Source organism: Neoarius graeffei, chromosome 3, assembly GCF_027579695.1.
Source record: "Neoarius graeffei isolate fNeoGra1 chromosome 3, fNeoGra1.pri, whole genome shotgun sequence".
Classification (NCBI taxonomy): Eukaryota; Metazoa; Chordata; class Actinopteri; order Siluriformes; family Ariidae; genus Neoarius; species Neoarius graeffei.
Window position 1 is genome coordinate 94,404,175 of NC_083571.1, and position 27,423 is coordinate 94,431,597.

The following is a 27,423-nucleotide window of genomic DNA, read 5'->3' on the forward strand; positions in this document are numbered from 1 at the left end:
TTTGTTCAAGCAGTGCTACCAAATACCACACCAAGCCTCCATTACAGCCATAGAGCTCCTGGGTACACCGTGCAGTTCTTCTGCTCTTGAAGATAAATGCCCTGAAATATTAGTCAGTCAAGAGATAGTCCAGCACATGGGGACAGTATAAAAATTGTGTCTTTTTAAATCATTTTGCATGCAGTCATAAATATACAAGCAACTACGATTCTTAAAGTGGACTTCATTGGCAGGCCAGATTCCAGCTGGACATGCATCTATTTACAGTAGAAATTATTTTTACCTCTTCAACAGATTTTTCATTTCTTATTGAAAAGAGGTAATATTATAAATAACCCCGCCAACCTATAATAAATAAATAAATAAATAAATAAATAAATGTTTCTCTCTTGATTCAAAAAGGTCCACCATCTCTGTCTGCCTCAGGAGTAACAGGTCTTGAGACAGTGAAAATGTCCTGACATTTGAGTTTGGTTTTGGGTGTTAAAGTCTGTGGTGGGTTTGATCTCCTCTGCTCTGAGAGCAGTCTTAAAATCTCTCCCACCTGGGCCTCCAGGACAGACAGACGACCACTCAGGGTCTGGATGTCTCCCTTAAGTTCCATCTTAGCCTCCTGCAAGGTGCTTTGAAGCAGAGCCTGCTCAGGCACAGGTAGGAAAGAAAGACCTCTTGTGGTCAAGACTCCTATTCCAGGGCTAGGATGTTCAAATGGGCTCCGCTCCATGGGGCTACGAGTGTCACCTATCCTGTCAATGCGTAAGTCACTTTTGGTGATACCGCTGTCACAAGAGTCAGTCTTGTGTAATGCACTCTTATCATCTGCTCCTTCAGTGCCACCATTTCCACTGTCACTCCCATTTCTGTCTGAACTGACTGTAATGGATCCTTTCCCCTCAGCTGCCTGGGTTTTGGCATCTTTTGGGAGCAGTCTCAGGGGCTGTGCAACATCTCCCCATTCCTCCTCCTTCTGTGGCCAATCTGCATTAGATGGCGGTGTGACTGAGGATCCATTTGCTGTGTTCCTGAGACGCATCCATCCCCGTCCACCGTTACCACCACCACCCCTTGGTCGGATAGGACTGGTGAACTTTCGACAGTTCTGGTCAACCACACTAAGGCTGGGCTTAAGCTCCATGGCCTCATGACAGGCCATCCCACTGGAGTCCTCTGTTTGAACATATGCCAGGGAGCTTTGAACTGGGGTTATCTGTGAAACAGTCACAACTGTGGAGCCACCATTACTACTCCCTCCACCCAAACCAGGAGCCCCATTTTGCATAGAGGGTCCATGGTGATGATGGAGTGAGTGGTGCGCCTGGTATTGGGTCTGAGGATAATGGTGATGCTGATGGTGGTGGGACAATGGATGAAGCTGGTGCTCCATATGGACCTGGTTCCTCTCTAGGTCTGGCAGCAAGGACCCCTGTGCTCTCATCTCTTTCTGCTGTTTAAACTTCTGGAAGAGTTTACGGACTGGATGGTCCACAGGAATGGAGAGTGTCACCTCATTTTTCTGGTGCCTTCTCTCCTCCTCCTCCTTCTTCACATCTGCGATTTTACGGAAGACAATCTGTGAAAAGGCAACAGTTTCTTAATTCAGGTCTGCACACCATTGAAATCTATTTGACTACCACATTTGTTAATGGCAAAAAACATATTTCTAAATCTAAATTAATTATATATACACAAGATAATAAATGTTATATAATGTGTTTAGTATTCTGTAGCATGTGTCTCATTTTACATTTTGACTTTTGACTTCTCCATGTCACTATAGCACCCAGCATGCATTATGGAATTAGTATGAGCACACAACCTCCACTATGAGCCAGCATTAGTAATATATTACCTATAAGAATGCTTGATTTACATTAATAGTATAAATATGTAGTAACTCAACAGCATCCATGAATTTGGAGATGAATCTTCAAAATGTGTCTCCTTTCACAGGTATACTGAGAAGCATCACAGCACATTATGGTTTGGTGCAAACATGGTGGCAACTGGCCTTTTTTGTAAGAAAGATTTTTGAACACGTAAAATAACATGGAAATATCTCACTGCTTTTTCATTCCATTTGATAGTTAAGTACCTATAGTACATATGTACATAAGTAAATTATCTATCTTTTTTAACACAAAAAGTGCTGCATGTATTTCTGCAAAACACTAGTTCTAGAACGCTGACAAGTAATACTTTGTGACACTTGCCCTGTATAAGAGCACCGATTCTCTTTCTATAATGACTAACATGCTTGGAGACATTTGGAGAGAGTTCTTAGTCCACTCCTCCATGCAGAACATTTTAAGCTCCTTTATAGTCTCAGGTGTATGCAGGTAGACTTCCTTCTTCAGACCAATTCAGGTTTTCACTCGGGCTCAAATCTGGAGGCAGAGACGATCTTTGCAACATTGATTTGGTCTTTCTTTAACTATTTTCAGAGTTGCTTTTATAGTAAGACTGGCTCCTCATCTTATTGAAAGTTCTGTCTATGGCAAAGTATGTGCCATACTTTGCCATATACAATATATGGAGACAACCATATATTGGGCTGAAATATCCTGGTGCTTATCAGAATTCATGATGCCATCAATGTTCACAAGAGAACCAAAAACACCAGCCTTAAATTTTTAATGACCCCTTCCACAGTTTACAGTGGGGTATCAGGTGTGTTTTCTTGTATGTAGTCCCCTTTTGTTGCCAAAAGGCTGATGGTGTATGTGACCAAAACATTTGATTTTGGTCTCATTTGACAACACATTGCTAATTGAAGTTCAAATTATGCTTGGTAAAGTTCAGGTGGTGTATTTTATGAAATGCTTTCAGGAATTTTTTTTCTTGCAATGCTTCCAGACAGTGTGATGTTAAGTTTTACAACCTCACAAATCCACCAAACTTTGCAATTCTAAAATGGTGACCTTTTGGCACTCAGGTCTAATTCTGGGTAAATTTCCAACTGATTCATATACAACCCCAATTCCAAAAAAAGTTGGGACGCTGTGTAAAATGTAAATAAAAATAGAATGCAATGATTTGCAAATCTCATAAACCCATATACTTTTCACAATAGAACACAGACAACATATCAAATGTTTATACTGAGAAAATGTACCATTTTAAGAAAAAAAAGTAATTTTGAATTTGATGGCAGCAACACATCTCAAAAAAAGTTGGGACAGGGCCATGTTTACTACTGTCTGTGTAGTATCCCCTCTTCTTTTAACAACAGTTCCTAAATGTCTGGGAACTAAGGAGACCAGTTGCTGGAGTTTTGGGAGAGGAATGTTGTCCCATACTTACCTGATATACGATTCTAGCTGCTCAACAGTCCTGGGTCTTCTTTGTCATATATTTTTTGTGTCATTATGTGGCAAATGTTTTCAGTTAGTGAAAGGTCTGGACTACTTTAGGACTGCAGTTGACTTGCTAACTTTAGGACTGCAGTTGACTTTGGGACTACGGTTGTTGTGAACGGTTTTGCGCTCGGGTTTCCGTCGGTGGGGTGTTTATAGCATCAACGAAGCTGACTTTGTTAGGATTGTTAATGTTATAGTCATGTTGTCTGTTGTTGCCCAGATGGGGAGGAGTTCCCTTTTGACTCTGGTTCCTCTCGAGGTTTCTTCCTCATGTCATCTGAGGGAGTTTTTCCTTGCCACTGTCGCCACAGGCGTGCTCATTGGGGATACAGTGGTGCTTGAAAGTTTGTGAACCCTTTAGAATTTTCTATATTTCTGCATGAATATGACCTAAAACATCATCAGATTTTCACACAAGTCCTAAAAGTAGATAAAGAGAATCCATTTAAACAAATGAGACAAAAATATTATACTTGAACATTTATCTATTGAGGAAAATGATCCAATATTACATATCTGTGAGTGGCAAAAGTATGTGAACCTTTGCTTTCAGTATCTGGTGTGACCCCCTTGTGCAGCAATAACTGCAACTAAACGTTTCTGGTAACTGTTGATCAGTCCTGCACACCGGCTTGGAGGAATTTTAGCCCATTCCTCCATATAGAACAGCTTCAACTCTGGGATGTTGGTGGGTTTCCTCACATGAACTGCTCGCTTCAGGTCCTTCCACAACATTTCGATTGGATTAAGGTCAGGATTTTGACTTGGCTATTCCAAAACATTAACTTTATTCTTCTTTATCCATTCTTTGGTCGAACGACTTGTGTGCTGAGGGTCATTGTCTTGCTGCATGACCCACCTTCTCTTGAGATTCAGTTCATGGACAGATGTCCTGACATTTTCCCTTAGAATTCGCTGGTATAATTCAGAATTCATTGTTCCATCAATGATGGCAAGCCGTCCTGGCCCAGATGCAGCAAAACAGGCCCAAACCATAATACTACCACCATCATGTTTCACAGATGGGATAAGGTTCTTATGCTGGAATGCAGTGTTTTCCTTTCTCCAAACATAATGGAGAAACCAAAATGTTCTATTTTGGTCTCATCTGTCCAAGAAACATTTTTCCAATAGCCTTCTGGCTTGTCCACATGATCTTTAGCAAACTGCACACGAGCAGCAATGTTCTTTTTGGAGAGCAGTGGCTTTCTCCTTGCAACCCTGCCATGCACGCCATTGTTGTTTAGTGTTCTCCTGATGGTGGACTCATGAACATTAACATTAACCAATGTGAGAGAGGCCTTCAGTTGCTTAGAAGTTACCCTGGGGCCCTTTGTGACCTCGCCAACTATTACACGCCTTGCTCTTGGAGTGATCTTTGTTGGTCGACCACTCCTGAGGAGAGTAACAATGGTCTTGAATTTCCTCCATTTGTACACAATCTGTCTGACTGTGGATTGGTGGAGTCCAAACTCTTTAGAGATGGTTTTGTAACCTTTTCCAGCCTGATGAGCATCAACAACGCTTTTTCTGAGGTCCTCAGAAATCTCCTTTGTTCGTGCCATGATACACTTCCACAAACATGTGTTGTGAAGATCAGACTTTGATAGATCCCTGTTCTTTAAATAAAACAGGGTGCCCACTCACACCTGATTGTCATCCCATTGATTGAAAACACTTGACTAATTTCACCTTCAAATTAACTGCTAATCTTAGAGGTTCACATACTTTTGCCACTCACAGATATGTAATATTGGATTATTTTCCTCAATAAATAAATGACCAAGTATAATATTTTTGTCTTGTTTGTTTAAATGGGTTCTCTTTGTCTACTTTTAGGACTTGTGTGAAAATCTGATGATGTTTTAGGTCATATTTATGCAGAAATATAGAAAATTCTAAAGGGTTCACAAACTTTCAAGCACCACTGTATATTCGGGATAAAATTAGCTCATATTTTAAGTCGTTCAAATTCTGTAAAGCTGCTTTGCGACAATGTTTATTGTTAAAAGTGCTATACAAATAAACTTGACTTGACTTGACTGCAGGCAGGCCAGTTCAGCACCCATACTCTTCTACTATGAAGCCATGCTGTTGTAATAGATTCAGTATTCAGTTTAGCATTGTCTTGCTGAAATATGCAAGGCCTTCCTGGAAAAAGACGTCATCTGGATGGAAGCATATGTTGCTCTAAAACATGTATATACCTTTCAGCATTGATGGTGCTTTTCCAGATGTGCAAACTGCCCATGCCATAGGCACTAATGCACGCCCATATCATCAGAGATGCAAGCTTTTGAACTGAGTGCTGATAACAAACCAGATGGTCCCTCTCCTCTTTAGTCCAGAGGATGCAGCGTCCATGGTTTCCAAAAAGAATTTCAAATTTCGACTAGTCTGACCACAGAACAGTTTTCCACTTTGCCTCAGTCCATTTTAAATGAACTTTAAATGAGTTCAAAGACATGCGGTTAGGTTAACATGGCCTTGGCCTTGGGCTGAAGTGCCCTTGAGCAAGGCGCCTAACCCCCAGCTGCTCCCCACGTGCTGTAGCATAGCTGGCCACTACACTGCACCGTGTTCACTGCTTCAGATGGGTTAAATGTAGAGGACGAATTTCACTGTGTTTGAGTGTGTGAATGTGACAAATAAAGGCTTCTTCTTCTTCTGCTTCTTCTTCTTCAGCCCAGAGAAGACAGCAGCGTTTCTGTATCATGTTCATATATGGCTTCTTCTTTGCATGATAGAGCTTGAACCTGCATTTGTGGATGGCACGGCGAACTGTGTTCACAGACAATGATTCCTTGAAGTGTTCCTGACCCCATGCAGTGATTTGCATTACAGAATCAGGACTACTTTTAATGCAGTGCCACCTGAGGGCCCGAAGATCACAGGCATCCAATATTGATTTTCAGCCTTGTTCCTTGCGCACAGAGATTTCTCCAAGATTCTCAGAATTTTTGATTATATTATGTACTGTAGATGAGATATTCAAAGTCTTCATAAATTTACACTGAGGAACATTATTCTGTAATTGTTCCACAATTTGTAGATGCAATTTTTCGCATATTGGTGAACCTCTGCCCATCTTTACTTCTGAGAAACTGTGCCTTTCTAAGATGCTCTTTTTATACCCAAACATGCTACTGACCTGTTGCCAATTAACCTATTTAGTTGCAAAATGTTTCTCCAGCTGTTTCTTTTTAGTACCACTTACTTTTCCAGCCTTTTGTTGCCCCGTCCCAACTTTTTTGAGATGTGTTACTGCCATAAAATTCAAAATGAGCTAATATTTTTCATGAAATAGTAAAATGTCTTGGTTTAAACATTTGACATGTTGTCCATGTCTATTGTGAAAAAAAAAAATGGATTTATGAGATTTGAAAATCATTGCATTCTGTTTTTATTTACATTTTACACAGCATCGCAACTTTTTTGGAATTGGGGTTGTATGTGAAAATTTTTGTTACAGCCATATTTGTGATTATTTATTATTGGGTTTTCATGAATGACAATCTTTTTTTTTTTTCAAATATTTGAAATATTTGTTGGGGTGTCAATAAAATTTTTAGCACAAATTTCTGAGAGAAAATTCTGTTATTTAGAAAAGTAGTTTGAATGAGTGGTTTTGACAGAACAAAGATGAGAGTTTCTCTTTTAGTTTCAATGGTATTTTTTAAATTATTGTGTGTCATGTTTAATGCATATTATTTTTGTTCATTGTCATGAAGGGTGCCGAAGTAGTTTTGCAGGGTTTACAAGACTGAAGCTGCAGTTTAGGAGGGGTCTCTACATTGTGCTGCATTGAACATGCCTGCAATTTTGCCAAACAAAATGCAGTGTTTGCTCAATTCCCCAACAGACAGTGATCTTTTAAATATTTAAACTGCAAATAGCTAACAAGCAACACACTGTCCTTCAAGAAGTTAAAAAAAAAAAAAAAAAAGCAGTACATGAGTAAAACTTCTGTGGGCAAGAAAAAGCAATGCAACCTCTGGCAAGCCAGGACTTCATTTATACCCAGGCTATGGACCTCTCCTTCTATATTTTACCTCTTTTCAACTATGGGTATGCATGTGACAGAAGCTTTGATCACATATGGTATTAATTAGGCAGTGCTAATTAGCCACTTGGGTTTCTCTCTATGTGCCCCAGGGAAAGCTGTGTGGCCCAGCCTGACATACTATAGAAGACATTTTCCACACAGCTTGTTATTTTTAATAAGGTTCCAATCACACTATCTAATAACTATCCCAGATTAAGAATTTGGATTTTTGTTTTTACTTGCCCCCTCTATGTTCTCTGCTTTGGGATACAATTCAAAAAAATTGGCATGCAAATAAATAACTTTCATCTCTGTTCACTGGGGCTTGCAACCAGAATTAATAAAATAGAAGAAGAAAAACCTCTGTCCGCAAGGTTTCAAAAGGGTAAGATCTTGAAATGTATATACTTATCCAATTTCAGTTAGTAGTGAATTATATATGATATAATTATTTGTCACTACACAATAATTCACTGCCACAATATCCAGTGACATTTACTTTGATTATATTACATTATCAGGTATGCCAACCGTTATGCATTTTGCACAGAAGATTTATTTAAGTTAATATCACAGCATGCTAGTAAAAGTTATCACTCAAGAATAGGAGCAGTATTTTTTCTCCCCAGTAAAACTGGAGATTAGCCAATTGACAAATTAAACTTGAATGATTTGCTAAAATAGTGAATGTTTTGATCTCATTAATATGAAATAAAATCAATGTAAATCAATTAATTATATTTATTAATAATGCTACCAAAATATTTCATCCAAAAATGTAACCATTTTTCAATACGGTTTTATTAGCCACCACCCAAGAAGGTTGCGTCAAGAAGATTAAAGTGTTGGCTGATTTTTGTAGCTATTCCGGCATGGTTATTAACCAGTTGAAAACAAATTTTATGGTGATTAATGATACTGATGCAGACAGGGCACTTGCATGTGTATATGACTTGACGGTAGAAAATTGTATAACTTACACATATTTAGGAGTTGTATTTATGCAGGATGGAAAAGTAGAGTCATCAGTAAAAGAACATTTGCTAAGTAAGCAAAAACATCTCAGTAAATTTGCAGCCTTCGTGAAGAAGAATTCTGATTTTCCATTTTGGGTGAAACAAAAAGTTTTGGATGCCGCCTTACTAAGTACCATTCTGTATGGTTGCGAGTCCTGGCTGGGATCAGGTAAGAACGCAGCCCAGTCTGTACATAACACAGCCTTGAAATCTCTCCTGGGAGTCAGACAGACGACGCCCAATTATCTGGTTCTTTTAGAACTGGAGTACCCTTCGTTACGAGCGAAAGTGTCATCACTTTCGCTCGTAACGAAGGGTACTCCAGTTCAGTGAAGATTTCTGTCACGCATGTTAAATAACAGAAGCGGGTTACCTGATGACCTGTTTTATACCATATGGGAGATTTGTAGTAATGCTAAAACGTCTGGTGCAAGGTATCTATAAAGTCTCCTAGATGCAGATGATCATGTGATGGTGGATATAACACGCTGCAAACATTCTGTTATAACGTCATAACAGTCTAAGATGTACTGTAACTTGAATCTAGACTTGTCCTTGCCAGGTATATATACCTCATTTGACATTGCAGATCACAAGAGAATATCAAACACTAGGTTATGCCTTTCAACTTACAATCTTGCTGTAGAGACTGGTTGATAGGCTAGAATTCCACACAATAAACGATTATGCCCTTGTGGTGTAGTTCAAACTGAAGAACATATCCTTTGTAAATGCCCATTGACTGCAGATATCAGAGCAGAGAATTCAGGTATGAACTTTTCAAACATTCGTGATTTTTTTAAAACTCTGATAAAATAAGAGTGTGTAAAGTACTGTATGTGTGAATTCCATGAAACGGTATTAGTAGTCTTTCTCGTGATCCCAGCATTTTCTTTTGAGTAGTAGGGCCTAAGGTTATATCTTGCTGTCTAGCCTTAAATCCTATGAAATTATACTGTTGCAGGTTCATATTTGTAGCCCTTGAGATGTTTTTGTTATTTTATTTGTGCTTATTTCCTCATCTTGATTTGATTATTTTCTTTTTTTGGTAAAAGCTGTAATAGTCATGTTTTTTTGTCCGTCCTGGTTGCTGTACATATATTGGATATTATAGCAATAAACTAATCTAATCTAATCTAAAAAATAAATAAATAAAATAAAAAAAACCCTGCCCTCTTGGTTTAAAACTGAAAGAGAATATGATTTCTGTACAGTGGTATCTTGAAACAATACAAAGCCAAACATTCAGTGCTTTTTTTTCACACATTGAAATTTGAAAACATTACATATTTCTAGAGTCATGGTACTTATAGGGTGACGCTAAAAAGTACTAGCAAATTCAATCATGGAAAAGGAGTCTTTTTGGTTTCTGTGGTTGGACTAAAGAAGGTAGATCGCATAGCCCTGATCCATATATATTGAATTACCTAATATCAACTGTTACTCCCATAAAATAAATCTAGTCTCACCTGACTCAAATTGGTCAGAAGAATGCAGTAAAAATAAACTTTCAGAAATCTCAAAAGTGAAAAGACCAACATCCATTCATCATCTGTAGCTGCTTATCCTGTTCTACAGGGTCGCAGGCAAGCTGGAGCCTATCCCAGCTGACTATGGGCGAGAGCCGGGGTACACCCTGGACAAGTCGCCAGGTTATCACAGGGCTGATACATACCGTAGAGACAAACATTCACACCTACGGTCAATTTAGAGCCACCAATTAGCCTAACCTGCATGTCTTTGGACTGTGGGGGAAACCGGAGCACCCAGAGGAAACCCACGCGGACAACATGCAAACTCCACACAGAAAGGCCCTCGACGGCCACTGGACTCGAACCCAGGACCTTCTTGCTGTGAGGCGACAGTGCTTACCACTACACCACCATGCCGCCCAGACCAACATCATTATTTTTTTTATTTTTTTTGCACAGTCTACAGTAAGACCACCCCAGAAGCTGTAACTAATAGTTAAAAAGCCAACCATGGAAAAATTTAAAAAGCCAACCATGGAAAAATTTGCCAGGGATTTAAAGACAAATTTACCACAGCTCTTTTTTTAGTTACCATCACATGCTGTGTAAAATAGCATCACAGTAGCTTTACTGATTTTAAAAATGTCAGCTCCTCAAGGCAAGCAATGGGCTATGATGGTAAAAATAGAATCGCTGAGAATGTCATGTGACACTTCATTATCCCTATGCAGTCTTCCAGCACACTGCATTGCTGCAATAGAATGTCATTTCCCATCTTTGAAAAGGTAAATAATGAATTTAGCTCCACTTTGCCATCAGATTATTTAAGTACCACTTATAACTGACCCAGTGAGATGGGTGTGAAAGACAGAGTAAGCAAGGAGGAAAGAGGGAGAAAGAGATGGCACAAAGGGTAGAAATCAATAATAATGGAAGACATAAATGAGAGCTAGAAATGATATGAAGTTGCAATTAAACACCCAAAAGGGGGTTCTTGTTTTAGAAAAATAATTGTGAAATGTGAATAAAAATGTGAACAGGAGTCAGCAGTATGACAACCCTGAATCAGAAAAACTTGGGATGGTATTTTGAAATTGAAATTAAAACTGAAATCAATTATTTTGTAAATAATTTTTGAGTTGTACTGCACTCAAAACAATACAACAGCACATTATTTGATGTTTTACCTCATGCATTTTTTTAAATTAACAGTTATTTCAATTCTGATTCTTGCAACACATTTCCAAAAAAGTTACGATGATCAAGAATTTAATCACTTTATAATGTAGCCATTCCTTCTAACAACACTTAAAAGATGTTTATGGACTGAAGATACCAAGTGATGAAGCGTTTCAGGTGTTATTTTGTCCCATTCTTACTGCAAATGGGTCCTAATGTATGCAACAGTACGGGGTCGTCATTGTCATATTTTTGGTTTTAAAATTTGCCACACATTCTCTATTGGGGACAAAGGAGACAGACACCCTCTTCTTCCACAGCCATGCTTTTGTAATGTGTGCAGAATGTATTTTTTTCATTGTCTTGTTGAAATATCTCATCTCATCTCATTATCTCTAGCCGCTTTATCCTTCTACAGGGTCGCAGGCAAGCTGGAGCCTATCCCAGCTGACTACGGGCGAAAGGCGGGGTACACCCTGGACAAGTCGCCAGGTCATCACAGGGCTGACACATAGACACAGACAACCATTCACACCCACATTCACACCTACGGTCAATTTAGAGTCACCAGTTAACCTAACCTGCATGTCTTTGGACTGTGGGGGAAACCGGAGCACCCGGAGGAAACCCACGCGGACACGGGGAGAACATGCAAACTCCGCACAGAAAGGCCCTCGCCGGCCACGGGGCTCGAACCCAGACCTTCTTGCTGTGAGGCGACAGCGCTAACCACTACACCACCGTGCCGCCCTGTTGAAATATCCTTGGAAAAGATGTCGTCTTGAAGGCAGCATACGTCACTCCAAAGTCTCAATGTACTTTTATGCATTAATGTTGCCATCACAGAAGTGTAAGTTACCTTTGCCAAGTTCACTGACACAACCCCATACCATGACAAACCCTGGCTTTTGGACTTGTTGCTGGTAAAAGTCTGGATGGCCCGTTTTGTCTTTGGTCTGAAGCACACGGCGTCCATTTCTTCCAAAAATGACCTGGAACACTGATTTGTCTGACCACAATACATGTTTCCACTGTTTGACGGTCCATCCCTGAGTCCAGAGAAGTCGACGGCACGTCTGGACATAGTTAACATAAGGATTCCTTTTTACACAGTAAAGTTTAAACTGGTATTTGTGGATGTAATTCCGTATTGTCATGCTTGAAAATAGTTTGCCAGTGGTTATATCAGCTATAGATGAATGATGGTTCTTGATGCAGTGCTGTCTGAGAGATTAGAGATCACGGGTGTTCAGATTAAGCTTGCACCCTTGATCTTTACACACCAAAATTTCTCCAAATTCCCTGAATCGTTTCATGATATTATGCATTGTAGAGGGTGAAATATCCAAATCCCTGTGGATCTTTTTTTTGGAACATTGTTTTTAAACAGTTCAATGATTTTCTCATTTGTTAAAAAATTGAAGCTCCTTGGCCCATCTTTGCTTCTCAAAAACGAGCTCTTTCCTGGGTACTGATCATGTATCAAATCATAATTACAAATCACCTGCTGACATCATCTTAAGTAATCATATCATTATTTAATCATTTCACCTCCAGTGACCCTAACACCTCCAGGATGACTGAGAGGGTCAATGACCCATGTGACCTCAATGACTCTCCTTAGGGTTGCTTTTGGTCCACTAGAGGATAAATACCTGGAACTCCCCACTAATCAGACAAAACTGAAGAAGGCTTTAGGATGAGAGGTGAAACATCTTCAAGAATTTCAAGCAAGTCCATTTGTCTATTTTAAGACCTACGGTTTACAATGACCTTGATGACTGAGAACCTTCACAGACATAAATAAGTGAGATGAAGTCACCTTCCCACATTGGTGGGGCATTAGTTAGGCCATAGGGCATTACTATGTAATCGTCATGTCCCTTACTAGTGCTAGAGGTAGCCCTCTTCTCATTAGCTTTAGGAATGGAAATTATCTCATCTCATCTCATTATCTCTAGCCGCTTTATCCTGTTCTACAGGGTCGCAGGCAAGCTGGAGCCTATCCCAGCTGACTATGGGCGAAAGGCAGGGTACACCCTGGACAAGTCGCCAGGTCATCACAGGGCTGACACATAGACACAGACAACCATTCACACTCACATTCACACCTACGGTCAATTTAGAGTCACCTAACCTGCATGTCTTTGAACTGTGGGGGAAACTGGAGCACCCGGAGGAAACCCACGCGGACACGGGGAGAACATGCAAACTCCACACAGAAAGGCCCTCGCCGGCCACTGGGCTCGAACCCAGGACCTTCTTGCTGTGAGGCAACAGCGCTAACCACTACACCACCGTGCCGCCCGAATGGAAATTAGATTATGTTATATCTATATATTCTATCCACATTCACTGGCTGTGAGCAATTGCATGCTCTGATTGGCTACTCTACTACGAGACTATCAGCTCATATACCATGAGTAGAGAAAACAAAACGTCAGAGTTTTTATTTCATCCCCAACTGAGGACGAAATAAAAACTATACTTGAAAACAAACCCCCCAAAAATACAAAAACAAGCAACAAAATATGGAATAAAAGTATTTGATGGTAAAAGCATGTCTTTTTTATTTTTAAGAATTATTATTATTGCATTTTTCACAAATTGCTACTGTCATTTCCCTGGGTTGTCTCATTCTCATCTCATTATCTCTAGCCGCTTTATCCTTCTACAGGGTCGCAGGCAAGCTGGAGCCTATCTCAGCTGACTATGGGCGAAAGGCGGGGTACACCCTGGACAAGTCGCCAGGTCATCACAGGGCTGACACATAGACACAGACAACCATTCACACTCACATTCACACCTACGGTCAATTTAGAGTCACCAGTTAACCTAACCTGCATGTCTTTGGACTGTGGGGGAAACCGGAGCACCTGGAGGAAACCCACATGGACACGGGGAGAACATGCAAACTCCACACAGAAAGGCCCTCGCCGGCCACGGGGCTCGAACCCGGACCTTCTTGCTGTGAGGCGACAGCGCTAACCACTACACCACCGTGCCGCCCTCCCTGGTTTGTTAACATTGTAAGCAGAAATGATCTTGTCCAACATTTTTTATAAAGTTTTTATATATTGAGTTTGCAAAAAATAAAAATTCTCTGTTTCTCAAAATCCAGTGAATGTGAATTGGATAAAACAGTTATTCCACTCAATCTTGCTGTACAAGGCTTATAGCCAACTCAGCACTACACACTTTGTCGGCTATCAGCTCATGTATGACTCGATTTCGTGGAATAACTGTTCAATATACTATTTGCATACTCTTATAACATTATACTATTTGTATTCATCATCAAGAAACAAGTGATTAGAGTCATGTGTGGTGATGTTGAGCTGTTTTCAAAATCCCTATCCATGAAGTCCCCTATTGTTCTGGAGTCTAGGTGGGCGAATGTACACAGAGATTGATCACAGCAGCAAACTGTTACTTGGTAGCAGAAAATATTTGATGGTAAAAGGGGTCAGATGAGAGAAACATATCCCAGATAACATTGTGTGGGTTGTAACTCTCTGGGGAGATACATACATACATGATATAGTCCCAATTCTCATTGTTGTTTTCTAGCAAGTGGCTTGTGACCTCTTTGCAGAGTTCAGTGCTTTTACTCAACCTAAACTGCACAGCCCCATCAGAGCTAATCACTGCCCATGTTCATGGCAAAGTATTCTCAAATATGAAGATTTGAACCAAACAAAAGTGTTCATTTTAAATTGCAAAATTAGTACACAGTCCAACCAACAGGTTAAAGTGCTAGTCTTATGAAAATAGCATCACCCCTGGAAACTATACCTTATAAAACTAGACATGTTAAATACTTTACTATCTAATTTGTATTTTAATACAAGACTGGGAACATGTTCTATTTAGCTGGTAAAGTTTGGCTCTTTGAGTCTGCCATTGCACTAATGTATTCCAGGGGCGGATCTAGAAAAATATTTATGGGGTGGCAAGAGGGGGGCAGGAATTTTTGAGGGGTGGCAACGTATTACAGACGTATATATACTGAATTTAATCACAGTTATCACAGTTTGATGACAAATAGTATGTACACACTACAAAAGGGCACGGGCTGCCATTTACAAACTCATACAGACAAACTTAATCTCATGCTTTTATTGTTCACGAAAAACACACATTCTCAGATGAGGTCTATACCGTTTCTGGACAGTTTTATACTGTATATGCAAAAGAACAGACACTAAAAAACAACAACAATAACAACACTGCTTCAAGTTCAGCATGATTTAAACCATTTACACCAGTGTCACATTTTATAGGTTTTTTTTCCTCACGCTTTGTAAAGGCTCACCAGTGAGCATAACATGAACTTGTCATGCCTACAACAGCTGAATGAGGCGATTTCCATGTTGCTCAGCAAAACGCTTCACAAATTTATAGTTAGCTAAATAACGTTCTCCAACCTGATTTTTATCCTCTCAAAATCAGCATCGCAACTATGCTAGCACTGTTCATTCATTATAATTTCATTTCTTGATAGTTAATCAGCTTTTACCTCTTTCCTCCTGTGTCTCCTTTCCTCGCGACTCCTGGTTCCCTCGCTTCGCGCCTCTCAATTTTCCAAAACAACCAATCTCTGGCGTTATCTAGTGCTGCATTCGCCGCAGTCGGACATTGGAAATTCGCGCACGTAAATGTCAAATTGGCCGTAATTTTTCTTTGAATTCGTCACTGCCAACTGGGGTGGCAGCAGGGGTGGCAAGGCTTTCTTTTAGGGTGGCATTTGCCACCCTATGCCACCCTGGTAGATCCGCCCATGATGTGTTCCTGATAAGCTACTGTTAATTTAAAGGAAGTGATGTCATATGCGCAACGATGTCATATGGCATTTCTGGCTTCGGCTGCTTTGCAAAGCGCAGCACGTTAACAATTTTTTTTTTAATTCCACAACAAAACTAAAACCAAAGCATGCCTCCTAAGAGGTGTGTTGTTCAAGGCTGTTCAAGTGTAGGCAATAAAAAAGTAGACTTTAGCTCTATTATAGCCCAAAGTCGGCAGGACACTGACAGAATGAATAGGTTTGATTTGTACACACAAAGAGAGGTAACTTCAAGCTGACAGGACGGTTTGGTGTCTGCTCCATACATTTTGAAAAAGATACATTTGTGAGGCAAATTCACATAGAAGGATTTGAGTGACATCTGGTACGTGGAGCAGTTCCTACGATCTGGAAACAGAAGTCAAAAGTGCCATCCCAAAGAGCTCACTGCCACACAGGAAGTGTCAAGCTTGTGTTTAACCTGTTGCTTGAATGTATTGGTTGTCCTTAGTCTTCTATCCTTTTAACTGATAGTAGTTCTGAAGTTTTATACAAGGCTAAATAATGGCAGTAATTAGCCACTTTCACTTTCAGTGCTGGAGCTGGCAGGAGTGGGTGGCGCGTTGTGCTATATGCCTTGTGCGCAGCGAGTGTGCAGCAGCCAGGAATTTGTTCAGGTTCACCTCCAAAATTAAGTTGCTCATAAAACTACAACCTTTTCTGGTTCTAACAGTACCATTTAGGACCATGTAGACCCTTTCTATTTTGTGCTACAATATCAAGTATTGTTGTTTGTGTGTGTGTGGAGGGGGGTCAGCGTGCAATTACCATTATTTATTTTTTACCAAAATCACAGTATCTCTGCAACCATAAAAGACTTTTCAAAATTCCAAAACCTATGATCTTGTTCCTGTCACACCTGTGCGCCGTGGTCCAGGGGACCGTTTTTGATATCTGCTCACCAAATTGGATTGTTTGCTTGTTGTCACCTTTATACGGTAAATAAAACCATCTTCTGCACATACATCCGTCTCCAACCCTTTAATCACTCTGTAATAAACTTCCCTGTGTATTTCTGAATGTTGTCATTGCCTTTTTGTCCACTGAAACACATGCGACGTTATATTGCATCTAAAAACATGACTTCAATATCAAATGAATGGACATGCCATCCCGTTATCTCTCTCAACTAACTCATCGTTGTTTTTTTTCTGTATTTATAGGCTCTGAAAGAGATTCTCTCACAACATGAGCGAAATGTAAGAAGATCATAGGTTTTGGAATTTTGAAAAAAAAATCTTTTATGGTTGCAGAGATACAGCAATTTTAGTAAAAAATAAATAACAGTAATTGAGCGCTGAACCCCCACACACACACACACACAACTCTACTTAACATTGTAGCACAAAATAGAAAGGGTCTTCATGGTCCTAAATGGTACTGTTAGAACCAGAAAAAGTTGCAGTTTTATGAGCAACCTAGTTTCAGAGGTGAACCTGATCAAATTCCTGGCTGCTGCACACTCGCTGCGCATAAGGCATATAGCACAACGCGCCACCCAATCCTGCCAGCTCCAGCACTGAAAGTGATAGTGCCTAATTATTGCCATTATTTAGCCTTGTGCCTACCAAGTGAGGTTACAAAGATGACAATTACAAAGAGACACTGCTTTATCATTACTGTAAAAGTTGAACACCAAATCAGTAAAAAAAAAAAAGAATATGAAAACCATGATTTGTGTAATGTATTAACTTCCTGGGTTCCAGAAAACCACTGGAGCAGTTGTTGCTCTGCTTCTTCACGTGCGACTTGGCTTGCATATTCGTCTACCTCTTTCTCCGTGGCTATAGGTTCTAAATCGTCCTCAGACAACCAACCAAAGATTGAGGACGAATTTGAGCTTTCGTCGTCTTTTTCAAAAGAATCAGTATCAAGAACGCACGCCATTGCGGAGAATAGTATAGAGTCTGTGTGGACACAAAAGACGGCAGTGGTGCACATGATGTCATACATGCAGCGCCACTGACTTGTAAATCGCTGTGATCTAATAATGGCGGACAAGCTTTTAGTGATTTTTGGAACAGAATTCAGATGCAAAAAATGGATTTTTCGAACCATTGTTTTTATTTATCGGTGAAATTTACAACCTTTTAGAGCATATCACACACAGAAAACCCAGGATTTTATGATGTAATTTTCATCAGACTAGTACTTTAAGTTGACTGGAGCTTTGGGATGTGGGATATGAATGATCTTTAAACTTAAAAAGTAACTATAAATAGACTTTTACAGCTGCTTATATTTCCTGAATATTCTCATAATCATTTTAAAAGGATGGCTAACCAAGACAAAAGCGCCTTTACATAATGAAATTCTTGTTATACAATTAAAGCTTTTTTTTTTTGTTGTTAACAGAAGCGTCACTTTATGAACACTAATATACTAGTGGCATCATTTTGGTGCCATGATTCATAATTCTGCTGAGCATGTAAATTTTACAACAATTTTATGTCTATTCTCATTTTGATTACAAGTTTAGCATAATGATGCCATTACTGGCACAACAAGAGTGATGCTTGCCAATGCCTATTCATGCAGGATTTGTGGAAACTAATCTTCACCCATGGAATACAAATCCAAACCATGTATAATTCATGCAGACAGATTTAGCAACGCAAGGCAAGTAAGGCAGTGTGCATTTCCAAAATATATAAACCTTTCGCCTAGTCACTCCATTTGTATGCTTTTATCGTACCTACAGTGTCATAAGCTAACAAGCTAAACCATAATGAATGCATTTGCATTACAGATAAACACTGTTTTAAAATGTGATCATATATAATGTGTGTAATACAGCTTTAATTTACACACGATAATCCAAAATCATATACTACACGAACACAGATGTGAGAATTGATATAACAGAGATGTCAATTAATAATATAACAATTGCCTAATGTCTGAATAAAAAGAGGAATTTACACCTTAAATCATACACTGAATAATTAGTTATTCCAGCTATTCATAATTATGCCAATTAGTGCAATGCCCAGGCTCATGTCAAATGAAAAAAAACAAACAAAAATTAAATTAAAATGTCAAGAGCTTTCACTGCTGCATTGGAGAAGAATGTTTAAGTGTGACAATCTTAGTAGTTAAATATTTATAATGATCTCTAGGCATCAAGAGGGAATTTAAAATGAGAATTATTCTTTGCTCATGCTCTCTAGACAGCATTATTATTTTCACAATTTAAAAAACATATATGCAATACAGTATGTTTAAAATCGTTCAGGTAATTTGATTTTTCTTCACCTCAAAATGATTCAGCTGACTGATTTTATTTGTGAACTGCATCACGGCAATATAGCCACCTGGAAATAGAAACTGGTATTGAAGCAGCCTATGTCTGAGAAGAAAAACCATGAAAGAACGAGGTAAGTCATGTCAGCACTTCATTTTAAAAGACACAATCAGACTGTGGTTAAGGATTCAGTGTTGTCAATTATTATATATACAGGCCACTTTTTCGATGCAATAAAACCATGTATTCTCTTCCCTTCTAGAGGGTTTATTGATGGCATGTTATCATATTGCTTATCCTCCGTGTATTACGCCACTCCCCCAATGGAGAATGAGCATGCAATATTGTTACAATATTGTATGTTGTCAAGACAACATGACATCACACGTTGAAGACATAAAACTTCTGCATTAGCAAGCAACAGTGCCAGTTTGTAAACAAACATGGCCACCAGATTTGCTTCGCTAAAAACAGAAGGTTTTGAGAGAATTTTGGCTGCCAGGTCGCTCCGTTGTGTGTAGCTGTCGATGTTGATTTTGAAAGTAACTAAGTAAATTAAACATGGAAAATAATAATAATAATAATAATAATAATAATAATAATAATAATAATAATATTTGGCTTGACTGTGCTAGCACTGGCCTTCACTAACACTACACCACCGAGTCGTGGGTAAGCTAGCATTGGCCTTTGTTAATGCTACTGCTATACTGGCTGGAAGGTAACTGGACCGCTGTGTTAACAGCACCGAGTCGCGGATAAGCTAGTGTTGGCCTTCGAAAATGCTAATATGAAGAGAGTGTGTATGTATAATACTGGCTGGCTTTGAGTAGTCAATCAGATATATTCCATTCAGCTAGCATGATATTGAACTCTTCTTTGACTCATTCACTATCATGCTAGCTGATATACCACACAAAGCCAGCCAATATTATTTAAATCTACAACATTCTTCAGCTTATTCCCAAGATGAAACCAGAGTGATAATGGAAAAAAGCAATTTTCCAATTCAGCCATCTGAAACAACAACTGACACACAAAAGAGCACATAGAACTATATATACTTTTTAAGATCAAGGATAGAAACATCTCATCTCATTATCTCTAGCCGCTTTATCCTTCTACAGGGTCGCAGGCAAGCTGGAGCCTATCCCAGCTGACTATGGGCGAAAGGCGGGGTACACCCTGGACAAGTCGCCAGGTCATCACAGGGCTAACACATAGACACAAACCATTCACACTCACATTCACACCTACGGTCAATTTAGAGTCACCAGTTAACCTAACCTGCATGTCTTTGGACTGTGGGGGAAACCGGAGCACCCGGAGGAAACCCACGCGGACACGGGGAGAACATGCAAACTCCACACAGAAAGGCCCTCGCCAGCCCCGGGGCTCGAACCCAGGACCTTCTTGCTGTGAGGCGACAGCGCTAACCACTACACCACCGTGCCGCCCCGGATAGAAACATAATTAATAAAATAAATCTGATACCACTGTGGTAGCTAAATTAGACAGCTACAAAGTACACAATATCTGATAATCAATAAATGAAAAGGAAGGTGGACACCAAAACACACACTGAGATTAAAGAAAAAGAAAAAAATGGCTGGCAAGGTGCACAAAGAATGAAAAATATCCATATGAAACAACTATTTATGATCAGCCTACAATGTGATTGTGATCATATTTAGCCAGAGGACCTATTTAAAAGTCCACATAAACAGTATTTTAGTACATTTCTTCTTCAGATAACTTGTAACCCTCTGTAAAACTATTATAAGGAAAAGAAACAGCTGCATTTTTTAAAAATTTAAAACAGAACGAACACTCAGCATCTGAGACGCTTGCAGTGTGCTGTAAGTAATTTTACTCTAATCAATATCTAATTTCATGCACATTCAGAGGGGAAAGGTCAGACCTTCAGAGTGAAATGTGTTTATGTTACTCGTTTATGCCTGTGAAATCTGAAATTCCACAGTTATCAAGTAAAGTCGAAAGAGATGATGTACCATGAAGAGAAAACAAAAAACAAAGAAAAGAAAAGTTTTGTTGCAGCCGCCTTTTAAGGCAACACCTGGGAGTAGAGAGGTTTTTTGTTTTGTTTTATAAATGGCATAGTTGAACTGAATGATGTCATCTTATTATATTCCGTTCTCAAACCAGATTTAAGTACAAACTTCAGTGTTCTGTTTAGATTTTCATTTGATACTAACAAACAAACAAATAAAGTGACATGCAGTTTCAGTGGCTAACTACTTCCTTTCATTCCAGAAAACCAGGGAATGTTCTGGAATGAACTTCCATTTGGTCATTTCCTTACCAAGTATCAATAGCAAAGTTTATGACGTTGTGACCATGACCATGATATTCAACACCTATTAAAGGTCCCCACTACATCAGGCTTATCCTCTTTCCCATTCTCGCCTTATCAAGAAGTTGAGGAAATATTGATAATAATCCAAATCTTGTGTGTGTGTGTGGGGGGGGGGTTGTTTGTTTGTTTGTTTTTTATAAATTTGCTTTATCAGGACAGCACATCATATTTATACATCACTTCCTATTTATATAAGGAGACAGAAAAAAAATCTCATCTCATCATCTCTAGCCGCTTTATCCTGTTCTACAGGGTCGCAGGCAAGCTGGAGCCTATCCCAGCTGACTACGGGCGAAAGGCGGGGTACACCCTGGACAAGTCGCCAGGTCATCACAGGGCTGACACAGACACAGACAACCATTCACACTCACATTCACACCTACGGTCAATTTAGAGTCGCCAGTTAACCTAACCTGCATGTCTTTGGACTGTGGGGGAAACCGGAGCACCCGGAGGAAACCCACACGGACACGGGGAGAACATGCAAACTCCGCACAGAAAGGCCCTCATCAGCCATGGGGCTCGAACCCAGACCTTCTTGCTGTGAGGCGACAGCGCTAACCACTACACCACCGTGCCACCCGACAGAAAAAAATATAAAAAATAAAATAAAAAATAGAAACCACCCACCCTTCCACCCCAATTTGTCCAATTTTTACAATGTGAATTAGTGTTTCACAGCATATATATTAAATAGCTAGCACACAAACTCGTGGTCAGGTCATACCAAAGACCATCATAACAATGGTATCTACTGTCATCTGGCAAGGCATGCTTCAATACAGATGTGAGTAGGGAATCAAACTCTTGTGGTTACCAGAGCACCGGCCCCTTACTATAACCCTAGCTATGTAATAGGTGAGAGGCTGAAGGCTACTGAAACAGAGATCAGCGCAGCACCCATGTGCCTCAAGAGCCGGTTAGTCCTGGGACAAGAGACTGCCTCGGAAGACTAGATCCTGATATGGGAGGGACCTTGACCTGACTTAACACATAATTAAACATTTTCAGCATCTTAAAGAATTACAAATACTTGATGCGACTACAGAAGTACAGTTGGATACAAGGTGATATGAAAGTGCATTTCTAAGCAATGTGAACTGCAAATACTTGGTGAAAATATGAAAGTTTAGATTGCCATATAGTGCAAAATTTCTTAGTTGACACTCAGAGAGAATTTGATTTTTTCCAGTTTAAGGATTCACATTGCAACAGTCTGCCAAGAGCATTCTGCGTAAGGCTTAGACCAGGGGTTTTCAAAGTGTGGGAGAGTCAGCCCCCCCTCGGAAAGCAAATAAACAACAGCACCCCCCTCACAATTTTTGTTGTTGCTATACTTAATGTTCCATTCGTATTTTTAAAAAATGGTTGTTGTACACATTTTTCTTTTTTTCTTTTTCACATTTTAAACATCTGTGCTTTTTAAAACATCTTGTTTTACACATTTTAAACATCTCATAGCATCATTAGCTAGCACCTCTTGGCAGAGAACACACTGTGGCAGTGGAGCATCTTCAGATCCAGTCCATGAAAATCCAAACTTTAAAAAATAATCGTGGTCATACTTCCTTCTTTTTTCAGTCCCCCCAGGATTCCGCGGGCCTTTTTTGTGATTGTTGCAGGCTAAAATGTCTGATGTTGCGAGGGGGTTTTCAAAAAATTGCGATGAAGGTTGCGGTGTTTTTTAGGTTTTTGTTGCGATTACATTGCGGGAGGAAGTGAAAGTTGCGAAAAATTGTTGCGATTTTCTCTTTTTGTGATTAAAATTGAGTGATATGTTAAATATTAAGTTATTACTGAAAAACTATTGATTAAAAAAACAAAGACACTGAGAAATGGCCCTATAAACAACTTTACCAATATAAAAGATTACCAGGACTACAAAAATGCAGAAAAATAGGCTTTACTTATCCAAATGCACCTGTTGGTTCAAAAGTTAAAGTGCATAGAACCTCACAGCACAACATGAAGTTACCTTAAAATATAATATAAATGCCTCAGCTTTCATGTAAGAAAAAAAACTATTAATACTATTATGTGCAGGCAGTCTCTTCTGAAGACTAAATTAAACAATAATTATAAACTAATAAAATAAATGGCTTAGGCTTCATAGGAGAAAAAAAACAATTTGAACAGAATCTCACAGTATGATGCTGAAGCTGCCTAAACAATGGAAAATAAAATACCATTTTGGCAAAAATGTTGGCATCCATTAATTTCTTGTATTAAGTAAAAAAAATAATAAAGTGCACACAGTCCTTCACTGTAAACATAACACACTTTCAGTAACAGAATTTAAGCCTACATAAACACTGACTCGCACATCATGCAATGTTGCCAGATACTGCTGATGTTTTCCAGTCCAAAATATGTTCAAAACCCGCCAAAATGCACTTGAAACCACCCAATCTGGCAACACTGCTCGCATGCTGCTTCTCTTGAACGTATACACGGAAGTAAGGCGGAAGGTAGTTTGTCGACATCACCTCAAGACGACACCAACGATTGGTCAAATTTGCGGGAAAGTTGCGGTGATTGGATATAATTGCAACACCGCCCTGAATTCGCGGGGATTGGTTGAATTTGCGTTGAAGTTGCAAATCGCAACATCGCGAAATCCTGGAGGCTCTGTTTTTTTGCTTGGCCCAGACTCTGTCTCCTCACTCACTGTAGCTTTAGGTACTAAAAATCGATCCATTTTGTCTCTGGTAAAGGCTAGCTGAAGTTCGCTAAATGTCCGCAATAGTAACTTATTCTGGTTTATTTTTCCTCACGTCGCGCCCCCCCCCGAAGAACTCTGGCGTCCCACACTTTGAAAAGCCCTGGCTTAGACGATTTCCAGTGTAGGAGGATGCATCGATGGGCGATGAGAAAGGCAAAGGACAGGACATTTCATATCTTTTTAGTTAACTCAGGGTAGATAAAGGGCACTCTAAAAGTAGCAATGAGTGGTCAGAGTGCAATATCTGTACCTAGGACTTCTGACAGGATTTAAAAAAAAGTTTTTCCAAAATCCTGTTAATTTTGAACATGACCAGAAGGTATGGGCTAGACGAGAGGAGGTACAAGCACATTGATTACAGGTCTCACCAGTACCTAGCTTTGCTTAAGTGCATTCTATGGAGCACATTAAATTTTATAAGATTTAGATGGGTATAAGAGGAGGAATAATTAACCTGTAACTTGGCTTTTTCCCACCAGGCATTCTTAAACAGTTCAGCCTCCTGCTCATGTTTGATTTTGGCAAACTGGGGGGGGTGTCATTTGTTTGTGTGTCAACAGTTGGTATTTCAATATTACTTAAGAATATGTATCCATGTTTGAGTCTTTTGAGGGTTCTGATATATAAAGTTTAGAGTAGTATGATTTAAAAGTGCCATTGATTTCCAGGGGACACGTAAATTGGTTTGATTGGTCATAGACCTGAGGGATGCATCATGATGCTTATTGGAGTTTGAGTTGAAAGGACAACTGGCTTTGTCACTGTATTCATAGTGTCCTTTTAGACCTCAGTATAATTTGCTTTGTCATCTATGTGGAGGAAAGATCAAATTGAGTTTGGAAACTCACGTTTTGTTGGTACAGATCTGGAGTTGGATTTATTGCATATTGCTTATCAATATCAGATATTTTATTAGTTATATCCTTTTTTGTCTTTCTGCGTTGTCTATTATGGCAAGCAGAAAATTTTACCCCTTAGAAAACTTTTAGGGTGTCCCAAAGTATTGATGAATTACTCTCATATGAGCTATTAAAGCATAATTTCCTCAACTGCTTATAATTTTCTAAGTGCAGAAAACACAACAGTGTGGCTTCATAGACAGAGTGTGTGTGCTTGACTGGCCTGCTGCCAGTCCAGATCTGTCCCCTGTGGAGATTGTATGGCACATTATGAAGAGGAGAATCAGACAACAGTGACCACGGACTGTCGAGCAGCTAAAGTCTTGTATCAAGCAAGAATGGACAAAAATTCCAATTGCAAAAGTGCAACAGTTAATATCTTCAGATCCCAAAAAGTGTTATTAAAAGGAAAGCTGATGTAACACAATGGTAATAATGCCTCTGTCCCAACTTTTTTTTGAGTGTGATGCAGGCATGAAATTATAACTTCGTTTATATATACAAAAAAACAATTTATTTGGTCAGTAAAACTCTTGAAAATCTTTTCTTTGTACTTTTGTCAGTTAAATAAGCCATGACCTAATGGTTAGAGAAGCAGCTTTGGGACTAAAAGGTTGCTTCCCTGGACCAGCATAAATGGCTGAAGTGCCCTTGAGCAAGGCACCTAACCCCCAACTGCTCCCCAGGCTGCTCTGGGTATGCTGTACATCGCTCTGGATAAGAGCATGTGTCAAATGCCATTAATGTAATGTAAATAAAGGTTCATGTGAATTCACAACTTGCAGACTTTTGTTTTTATTGCATTTTGAAAAATATCCTAACTTTCCTGGAAATGGGGTTTGTAGAATTCTAGTGATAACTTACAATATTGTAATGTGTTGTAATGCAGAAAACATCAACAGACAGTAATGATGTACGGAGTCTAAATGATGTATTGAGTGGGGTGGCACGGTTGTGTAGTGGTTAGTATTGTCGCCTCACAGCAAGAAGGTTCTGGGTTCAAGCCCAGCAGCTGACGGGAGCCTTTCTGTGTAGAGTATGCGTGGGTTTCCTCCAGGTGCTCCGGTTTCCCCCACTGTCCAAAGACATGCAGGTTAGGCTAATTGGTGGCTCTGAATTGACCATAGGTGTGAATGGTTATTTGTCTCTATGTGTCAGCCCTGTGATGATCTGGTGACTTGTCCAGGGTGTACCCTGTCTCTCGCCCATAGTCAGCTGGGATAAGCTTTCCTGCGACCCTGCAAAGGATAAGCGATTATGGATAATGGATGATGTATTGAGTGTAAATTTACAGCTGATGGTCAAGTAATAAATAGGAATGGTCTGATATGACTACTGCTGAATATTCAGACGAGTGCACAGATGGTAGTAAGACTTTGTCTATAAATAAAAAAGCTATGTGATGTACAGCTCTGGCATCTAGGTGTAAAAATCTCCAAGGATCATAATCTCCATCGTCCTTCGTAAATAATGTTAGTGCCACAGCCAAATTCGTGAGCATGGTAGCCTTGGAGTTTGAGTCATCCAGCTGGGTGTTCATAACACAATTTAGGTCTCCTCCAATAATTAAATAAAATGTATCTGTATTTGGAATAGAGGATAGAAGAGTAATCAATAAATTTGGGACCATCAAAATTAGAGGCATATACACATACTAATATAACTGGTATCTACTGCAAAACAGTCTACTCGAGACAATGATGAAATGCCCATTACAATCAGGTACTTTTTTTTTCAGGTGTAAATTGAAGTTTTGGGGTTTTTTTTAAAATCAAAATAGCTGTTCCTCTGGTCTTTGAGTTAAATAATGAATGGAATACCTGTCCCACCTGTCTTCTGTGTTCACTTCATTTAATGTGAGTTTCATGGAGGAAAATAATATTGGCTCTATGAATCTTAAAGGCAGAGTAGGTGATCTTGGAGAAATCAGTAAGAGTTAGAAAGAATTTGAAAGTATCCAACAGAAAAATCCCACCCACCCCCTTCAAGCCTTCCTCTAAAGCCACGCCTCTAAAACACATGAACACATACACTGCTTCACTACTGCTGGAGGGTGAGTCCTCGAAAGAGAGCATTGGAGAAGAAGAGCGTAGTGTGTTGTTGTTGTATCCAACTATCAAAATTTCCCCCAAAAAAACAAAACAAAACAGTTAAACCAAACTCCCTCAGTTGGCACCATTGTTGAAAAGCCCTACCAATGTTCACTCTGGTTTGACCTCTTGCTTTTGCCCCCCTCAAATACTAGTTGGAAGGTCCAGCTTCCCACTTGT

At 39.5% G+C, this 27,423-nt stretch overlaps 1 protein-coding gene across 1 annotated transcript in view; it reads right to left on the bottom strand.

Moving 5' to 3' along the window:
* Positions 1–394: 394 nt before the first annotated feature.
* The window catches only part of kcnh5a (potassium voltage-gated channel, subfamily H (eag-related), member 5a), a 213,085-nt gene continuing 186,056 nt past the window's right edge, over positions 395–27,423 (bottom strand). The window contains exon 12 of the mRNA XM_060917674.1: positions 395–1,570. Coding sequence (XP_060773657.1) covers positions 395–1,570 — 1,176 coding nt within the window. The remainder of the gene's footprint in view (positions 1,571–27,423) is intronic.